We start from the raw sequence: 9,670 nt of genomic DNA on the forward strand, positions 1-9,670 counted from the left end.
CATGAATAAATTTGCAAATGGTGAAACTACACCGATGGAGTTTGTATCAAATGTCCATACATGCAACTATGGCTACTATCTTACGGATGGCATCTACCCAAAGTAGCAAACATTTGTGAAGCCGTTAAAAAAACCGAAAGGTAAGAAAAATCTTGATTTCCACAATGCTCGGGCGGGGGCTAGGAAATATGTGGATAGAGCTTTCGGGATTTTGCATGTATAATTTGCTATTGTGAGAGGACCGCTAGATTTTGGGATCAAAATATCCTTTGATACATCATGAACGCTTGCGTGATCATGCATAACATGATCATCAAGAATGAGCGTAGTTGTTGGGACGTCTTGTGCGAGTGCGAAGAGCCTGCAAGGGTGGCCCGATATGTTACCTCTTATCATGCTATTCGACGTGCTGAAACACATGCTGATCTTCAAAAGGAGTGCATGGAATGGCTGACAAAACTAGTTTGATGTTGTATTGTTGAACTATTTGTTGTATTGAAAGATAAACTATTTGTTTGGGTTGTAATAAATTGAACTATTTATTGTTGATTTATTTTTGTCTATTTGATCTTCTTGGTTTTATTTTGAGTGTGAAATGTTGTTTGTGCTGAGCTCGCGCTGTAAATTTAGCGCATCTGCTGAGCGCGCTATAAATTTAGCGCGACCGCTGGAGCTGTTCGGGGGCGCCGTATTTTGTAGCGGCTGCTAGAGCAAGCGCCCTACTACGCGCAAAAAAAGACTATTTTGATTCAGTAAAAGAATTAGAGCAACTCTAGCAGACCCCGCATCCCGCCCCGACCCGGAAAATAACCGCCAAAATGCGGGTCGGGGCGGAAAAACCTGCCCGATCAGACCATGCATCCCGCCCTGGCCCGTAAAAAAATTTAGGGGGCGCGGCAAAATCTCGGCCCCAACCCGGTAATACGCGGGTTTCCCTGTCGTGGCTGCAGTGCCCTGCATCACAGAGAAGTAGTTGGTAGGAGGGACATTTCAGCCCTCGTGCATTTTTCCCATCCCCTTCCTCCGCCGACCGCCCTTGCTTCCGCCCGCCCGCCGCCGCCGATTTCGTCAAATCTGCGGGTAGAAACGCGCGGCGGGGCCGCCCACCATCCCCCCGCGCCGTCACGCTGCACCAACCCCCCGGATCTGGCAGAAGAGTGCCCTCGTCGCTGCCGCCGTCGAGGGTCGACCACCGTCGAGCCCGCCCCTCGTCGCCGCCCGACATCACCCGCCGCAACCTCCACCGGTTAGTGCGTATTTTGTGATCTTTGGGAGCGAGCGCTATAGTTCCTTGACGCACCGGTGTGCATGTAGATGGATTTGAGCCCGTGCGAGAAGTTCTTGCTCGCCGATTCTTCTGATTCGGATGACTCGGATGTTGAGACCATACTTGCCAACTTTCGGCAGCAAACATTAGTCATGGTAGTTACCATGAAGGAGCACGAAGACGAGAACCGGAAGAGAAGGCGAGGATCGACCGTCGGGCGTCTTTGCATTCCTTGGAATCGTCATCTTGGGAACGAGATGTTGATGCAAGACTACTTCATGGAGAATCCTACATATCCAGCACACCTCTTCCGGAGAAGGTACCGAATGCGCCGATCTCTTTTTGTGAAAATTGTTCAAGCTTGCGAGGAAAATTGCCGGTACTTTACTCAAAGAAGAAATGCCGCGGGCTTAAAAGGATTTAGTGCATATCAAAAAATCTCCGCAGCTATGCGGGTGATGCCTATGGCGTTCCGGCTGACTATGCCGATGAGTACCTTCGCATTGGTGAAGATGCTACAATTGAGTTCATGCGTAGATTTGCAAAAGTGATCATCCGTGTCTTTGGTCCTAAGTATCTTCGGGCACCCAACGAGGATGACACAAAGAAATTGATGGCATCTAACAAGAGGAGAGGTTGGTCTAGCATGCTAGGTAGCATTGATTATATGTATTGGACATGGAAAAATTGCCCGAAGGCATGGCAAGGAATATATTGTGGCAAGTCTTGTTATGCAACAATTGTGTTAGAGGCCATATCATCCGAGGATTTATGGATTTGGCATTACTTCTTTGGTATGACGGGCTCTCAATGATATCAACGTGTTGCAACGGTCTCATTTGTTTGCTAAGCTTGCTAGTGGTGATGCTCCTGCTTGCAACTACACTATTAATGGGCATGAATACACAAAAGGGTACTATCTTGCAGATGGTATATACCATCCTTGGTGCATATTTGTCAAGAGCATCAAAGTACCCAAAACTAAAAAACAGAGTGAATTTGCAAGGGTGCAACAGGCAGGCCGAAAAGACATTGAAAGAGCATTCAGTGTTTTGCAATCTAGGTTTGCCATTGTCCGTGATCCTGCTCGTTTTTGGGATAAGAAAACCTTGAAAAATATTATGACATGTTGTGTTATCCTTCACAATATGATTCTTGAAGATGAGAGAGGAATGAACTTGGAATTCTTCTACGACAATGCGGGTAGCCGTGTCAAACCAGGTAGAGAGACCCTAACCGCATTAAAGCTTTTCTTCGGACATACAAGGAGATTGAAAATGCAGACACACATTTTCAGCTTCAGGAGGATCTGACAGAGCACCATTGGCAAAGGGCTGGACAGTGACTCCTTTTTGTATTCATTTGTATTTGTACTCATCTCAAGTTTTGTATTGCATTATTTAAGATTTGAATAATTATTTGTAATGTGGATGATTGTTGTATTGTGTTGAATTTGAATAATTATTTAGTTTGCTTCTGTTTGTTGTATTATGCTGGATTTGATATATTTTGCGGGCCGATGAGATGCGGAAAGTAGCGGTGTAAGAGCAGACACCGCAAAGCCGACCCGTATAAAAGCATATTCGACGAATATACTTTTATACGGGTCTGTTTGGGGGGTCTACATCTACTGCCGTCCTTGCCGGCCCGCAAAAGCCGTTTTCCGCGAACTGTAAACGCGTTTTACGGGCCGGCGGGATGCGGGGTCTGCTAGAGTTGCTCTTAGTGTGCCGCGTGGTTGCGGTCCTGTTGGAGATGCTCTTAGCTTTTTCCCACTGGTCTGCAGAAATTTCTTCGAGATGTTTACCGAATTCAGCAGTTCTCAACCAGCCGAGCCAAAGCCCAAGCTGATGAACATGGGCCCGACATGTTTAGCCCAAGGAACAAGAATGTGTCAGCCCAAAGATTTGAGGGTACTAATGACTCACAAATTCCGCTAGCGAGTATTTTGAAGTTGTAGACGTGGTTATATCCTTAAAAATAGATGCTGTGTTTTTTCTTGTGAGCAGTGATGTTGTGGTTTCGTAAAAATATGCTATACTTTGACAATCTTGAGTTTGGAAGTTCCTAAGAAAAGTTATACTAGTATTATATTAGTCATAGGAGTACAACTTAGCCACAAATTTCATAAAATAATTAAAAAAAGACCTAGCAGGTGATGTTTTGTCTACCATCTGTCACCTCTGACAATCCGTTTGCATCTTACGCATGCGAGAGAAGATGTTGTATTTTTGCACACAAAAGGACCTTGGTCATCCTGCTCCACATTTATAGAAAAACCTTTAGTTTCTCTAGAGCAACCCTCTCACACCTTAGCCAAACAAGGAAGCGGAATATACTTTGGTGAAACCTAACATATATTTAGTGTTGTATACCAAAAATTCAGTGATTTTTTGAAGTTTGTGAAAAAGTATTAATCTATTCAGGATCCCTTGCAATGCATGGGCGCTTGACAGTCTAGAAAATAAGCACAAAGGAATTTTATTGATCTCCCATCCCACGAGTGACTTGTGAGGGGGGCATCTCCCACCCCGTAATGTTCCACCCTGTGTCGGGACGCCGTGCAGATCCACCTTGACGTGGAATGGGTTGTACATGCTGACTGCTTGGGCTTGTCGCATCCATGGTTGGAGGGCAAGGGTGAAGAAGGGCCTGACCATATTGACCATTTATCAAAATAAACAAGCACACCATTCTTATCATCCTCTCCTACAAAGTTTTACAATGAGGATTTGATATCTCACCAGAGTTAGCACGGACCACCGCGGGTCGAGGTGGAATGGCCCTTACATATTGTCCCTACAACATGGCAATGCTATATATGTTCAACCTAATGTACCCTAGCTTCTTAACGAAGAACGCACCGTTCATATCGTCTTTCGGTAATGTCGTGAACAATCATACCACTACCACAATTCAGAAAAAAAGCTCAGGAAGTACACAATCAGTATAACTATTTAGTTTGTGTCACGCATTCAGCATGCGTAGTGTGTCATACACCAGATTAGCGTGTGGGTGAACAAACTCATTCACTTAGACGTAGAGCAAGGGCCCGACAAGTTGGTCCGGGAGCTTGCCACAAAGTTATGTGGCAAGGACCTTCTGTCTTATCTAAACTTGAAGTAGGACACGCCGCTAGACTGTGCAGAGAGGGTGGGTTGCGGCACTACTTTATCTCTCATCGTGGATGTGACATCGGGCTCGGGAGATAACAGCATTCTCGGCGGCAAGAAGGACAAAGATACCACCCAACACCTGGTGGCGAGGCACAACAATGATGACATAGTAGAGGAATTGGTCTCCGCGGCGTCGGATTTAGCTTCTAAGATTAACAGCGCCGCCTTCTCGCCGCTCTACTTGGCGGTGATGAGCGGATCTATGCCAGCCGTCAAAGCGATAATGGCCAGGTGCATGGATGCCTCGGCTATCGGCTTGAGATCATAAAATGCTCTCCACGTTAATCGCGTGTCATAAATGGTTAACCTTCTACTACAATGTTTAATGCGGATTTGATATCTTGCCAGAATGAGCATGCAATACGTAGGGAGGGTGGGGGGGGGGGGTGGGGCAATGGTACATATTTTCCTAGCACATATAAACGCTATATATATTCAATATATTCTACCTAATATACCCTAGATTCATAAGAAAGAACCATTCATGTGATACTTTAGTAACAATGTCATGAATTATTTCACAAATCAAAAACCCTAGACCCTATGTTTTATGCAGGTTTAAACGACAATCTAACCACTACCATAGTTCTAGCAAAAAGATCAGATGCGCGGGGAGCAAGGAAGAACCAACAAAGTGGGACTAGGACAACTAGGACAATAGTATAATCTTCAAGGAAAGTTCTATCATTCACTCATTCAAGTGAAATTCAATATGTCGCAATCCCTGGCATCCTGTAAGCTCGCTGGCATGCCCTGCCATGCTGCCCATGGCTTGCGTCAACACCATGCATGGTCCTACATCAGCTTTACGCAAGGGTCTAGTGAAATTCGCGCCCCCTCCAAGGCGCTTCATTGTGGGTTCTGGGCGTCCGTTGCTACCACAGACTCGACAACCTCATCTGAAGTGGTGCTGCAGTCCGATCTGGCTGTTCAATTTGCACTGCTGCAGTCCGATCTGGCTGTTCAGTTTGCACTGTTGCAAGGCTGCCTGGTGCGGGTTGGGAGATTTTTGGAGCGGGCGGAGGTTGCTCTGAGTAGACTCTCCCCTGTGCCGGCTATGCTGCAGACTGCTCTGACGTCACGTCCTCCTATTGCAGGTGGTGTTTGCTCCGAGAAGGACACTGAGGCAAAGTTATATGGTTGTTTCTCCCCCCGTGTTGAGGACATTTCGTCGTTGATGTCTGCCTCACCCATTGTGTTATCTACCACTCAGGACGAGTCCATCGCCATTCTCGTGGCGCGGTGCTACAAAGCATGCCCGAGATTAGGGAGCCATGTCTGAGCTCCGCTTCGCTTTTGTTAGTGAAGCACATGAAGGTGGAATCACTAGTGACCTCGTGCGAGGGAGATGATTCATGTCTGTCATGTGAGCATCCAAAGGCGTCTTCAGAGTCCTTCAGGTCGGAGATGCATGTGGTTGAGGATATATATGTGGCCGGTGTGTTCGCCAATGGGAAGGCGTCTGCGGTTTCATGATGGATGATGCTCAGTTTCTTGTGTTGTCGATGTGGTTTCGATTGTCTGAGTCATGATTGTAGTTGTTCTTGTCAGGGTTCTGTTGTATTTTGTAAGTGTGGTAATGTATGATTGTTGTGTGTTAGGAGCATGTGACGGGTCGCCAGTGTGGTCACGGTGTTTCGTGCTTCGTGAGTAGCCCGTTTTTAGGTTGTTTGTCTCGATTTTCGCCAGATTTTCCGAAAATTAACTGGGCAATTCTCTTCTTCTTAACTAATCAATGATGCAAATATTTTGCCTCCATTTAAAAAAAATCAGTATGTCATGATCTGGTACATACATTTTCTACATATTGTTCTTTTAGCGATGTGAATGAAAGATGTGTAGTCGCCTGCCTCTAGCCAGTGTTCTGATGTCATAATGTTCATTTCAATTAGAATGAGAAAATTAATACGATGAATAGGTATCCCATGCATTAGGTTAAATCCATGGTTTTATTGTACCGCATCATCCCCGCTGCTTTCTATCACCAATTGACCTTTCTACTACTCCCTCTGTCCGGAAATACTTGTCATCAAAATGAATAAAAGGGGTATATCTAGATGTATTTTAGTTCTAGATACATCTTTTTTTGTCCATTTTGATGACAAGTATTTTCGGACGGAGGGAATACCACAGATGACACAAGCACACAACTTACATTTTCAGTTACTCGCATTTTTTTGCCTGTGTGTACGGGTCAACCATGTACGTGTTGTCTACATAAGGAAGAAAAAGAAAACTCTTGGTGCTCGATGACAGGGGCAATGATCGTTCCATTAGTCAGTTTTATTAATCTTCCTCAAGAGGTCAATGAGATTTTATGTGAACAAAAAGAAACAAAAAAAACTGGTCCGCTCAGCCCAATAAATTCTTCTGGAGAAAACTCTGCTACTCGCAATGATAGGGGCAATAATTGTTCCCTTCGCTTTAATTTTCATGAAATGGTAACTAATGCCATTTGCGATGGTTGATAGGACAGTTTTATCTTAATCATGCCGTGTAATTTGATATGTAATAAAACTATATTCAATGGATTATCTCTTAGTTTATATCTACTGATTAAGGGAGTACCTAGAACTCATCTAGATGAGATATAATTTGGTCTCATTCACTTTGAAAACAAGAATAAATACAACCCACGTCAGCACACACACATCTTATAACATCACATCCAATGAATATAAAAGGTGAATGAAACCAAATTATATCTTATCTAGATGAGTTCTAGCAAAACTGCTAAATATATGCTGAGAAATATATCGTGCTAAGAGAAGAGAAGCGTTTTTTTTTTCCTTTAACCTCCATGCCAGTGTTTGTGGTACATGGCACACCCAAGAGAGCATCTGTATATACACGCCAAGATATTATGTGAAAGAAGAAAGAAGAGAAACTAAATCTATGTTGAAAAAAAAAGAAATTCTCGAAAGCAAGGAAAAGTCTTCTGTTTCCGTTACACCGAAAATTCGGCGCGGATGCATCAGAGACGCGGTTGAACCGTACGGTTCCAACCAAACCGCCTGGTCGATGGCGCTTCCACACATAGTGCGTGCATGCACGTAGCTTGCTCTGACACTCCTGCCACGTCACTTCACTCGCGAGACCAAACTAACTAAAGTGACCACCTGGTTGGTTGCTTGGTTAGTTACTGGAGCTCATAATCAGTGCTCTATGTCGACTATATATACCACAAACAACTGCAAACGTTCCCAGCTCATCCTCTGCTCCCGCTCTGCTTGCTTCACTACAAACGAGGCACAAAAACGTGAAACAGATCGTCTGTCGGCCATGGTGGCCATCACGGTGCCCATCTCGGTGGACGCGATCCCTCTTGTGAAATGCGCGCATGCGGCGGCGGCGGCGGTGCCGAGCGTCGACCTGTCGGCGCCGGGCGCTGCGGCGGCCGTCGCGGACGCATGCCGCGGCGTGGGCTTCTTCAAGGCGACCAACCACGGCGTGCCGGCCGCCCTCACGGACGCGCTGGAGGCCCGCGCCGCGGCCTTCTTCGCGCTGCCACACAAGGACAAGCTGGAGGCGTCGGCGCGGCCCTTGGGCTACGGCAGCAAGAGCATCGGCTGCAACGGCGACGTGGGCTGGCTCGAGTACATCCTGCTCTCCGTCGGGTCCGGCTCCGTCGCCGCCGCCTCCCTGCCGCCGTCGCTCCGGGCGGCGCTCGAGGAGTACACGGACGCGGTGCGCGAGGTGGGAGCGCGGGTGCTGGAGCTCATGGCGGATGGGCTCGGCATCGCGGAGGAGCGCCGCGGCGTGCTGCGACGGATGGTGGTGGCGCCGGCGGGAGACAAGGGCGGGGCAGACGAGCTGGTGCGCGTGAACCATTACCCGCCGTGCCCCTGCCCCCTGGCGGCGGGGCAGCGCGGCGTGACGGGGTTCGGGGAGCACACGGACCCGCAGATCATCTCCGTGCTCCGGTCCAACCGCACCGGGGGCCTCCAGATCATGCTCCCGGAAGGCCGCTGGGTCCCCGTGGCCCCCGACCCCGATTCCCTCTTCATCAATGTCGGGGACTCCCTCCAGGTAGGCACCACGCCATTGCCATTCACCCCCTTGTCACTTGTTACCTTTGCCGCCTACCCCATTCGTCTACCTGGGATCCATGGACGCGCACGCATGCATGTTCTGGCCTGGTTTGGCATGGCGCATTATTCAGCTGGCGTCTGTGCGTGTCCCCCGACCCACCCTCCGTTCCTGTCAAGGACGTACCGCGCAAAAGCGTGCAAGTGGCGCGCGATAACTCACTCATTGCCGCGCGACCCCGCGTAGCCTGCGTGTGCCCTACCATCTGCACACATGTACGTTAGACTGTTTTTACACGCATGCGTTCTGACGTGATGCGTTTTGGGAAGCAGGTGCTGACGAACGGGCGGTTCCGGAGCGTGAAGCACCGGGTGGTTGCGCCGGCGGAGGGGCAGCAGTCGCGGCTGTCGGTGATCTACTTCGGCGGGCCGGCGCCGACGCAGCGGATCGCGCCGCTGCCGGAGCTGATGCGGGAAGGGGAGCAGAGCCTGTACAGGGAGTTCACCTGGGCCGAGTACAAGAAGGCCGCCTACAAGTCCCGCCTCGGCGACCACCGCCTCGGCCCCTTCGAGCTCCCCGCCGCCGTCACCCAAGAGGCAACCAAGGCCGACCATCACTGCAGCAGCAACGCAGTTCAGCCGCCGGCGCCGGCGCCCCCTCACGTGGCACGAGTGCACTAGCTTAGCTTGGCTCCCCGTACGTACTCCTAGTAGTAGTGATTTTCTTTTCTTCTTGTTTAATTAATGTAAATCTATCCGCCCAGACATAGTAGTAGTACGTGGTAACTAAAAATGGTGGTAATATCACTCTTGGGCAGCCCAAACTGGCATGGCACCGAACTGTCACACCCGCCGAGAAAGAAAGGCGGCCTTTGTAACTTCCACGTAGATATGCAGACACACCCTTTTGTTCGTTGCTCAGTTTTCACCGGCAGGCAACGGTTCGCCGCATGCTTCTGCCCGGCGTACCGTGAATAGATCAAAAATGCTAAACGTACAGGCTTTTACAGGTTTCTGCAGGCTCCTTTCAAACTTTCTAAACACATCCCCTGATTTCAATGACGGTGGGCCCGTAACTCTACTAATGACTAATTAAAAACCGCCACGACACCCTGTAAACCACTCATGCCTGTAACATCCTGTATGTGTAGCGAATGAATAGATTGGCAGGCACCACAGTTAGTTAGCATGTCCGTACG

At 48.4% G+C, this 9,670-nt stretch overlaps 1 protein-coding gene across 1 annotated transcript; it reads left to right on the top strand.

Annotated features, from left to right (window-relative positions):
* The first annotated feature begins 7,725 nt into the window (after positions 1–7,725).
* On the top strand, positions 7,726–9,351 carry LOC119311802 (gibberellin 2-beta-dioxygenase 3-like). The gene is made up of 2 exons (XM_037587508.1): positions 7,726–8,472; positions 8,805–9,351. Exons 1-2 carry the CDS (start codon positions 7,726–7,728, stop codon positions 9,150–9,152), a joined length of 1,095 nt encoding a protein of 364 aa, XP_037443405.1. The 3' UTR covers positions 9,153–9,351.
* Positions 9,352–9,670: the final 319 nt, after the last annotated feature.

This window comes from Triticum dicoccoides, chromosome 1B, assembly GCF_002162155.2.
Source record: "Triticum dicoccoides isolate Atlit2015 ecotype Zavitan chromosome 1B, WEW_v2.0, whole genome shotgun sequence".
Classification (NCBI taxonomy): Eukaryota; Viridiplantae; Streptophyta; class Magnoliopsida; order Poales; family Poaceae; genus Triticum; species Triticum dicoccoides.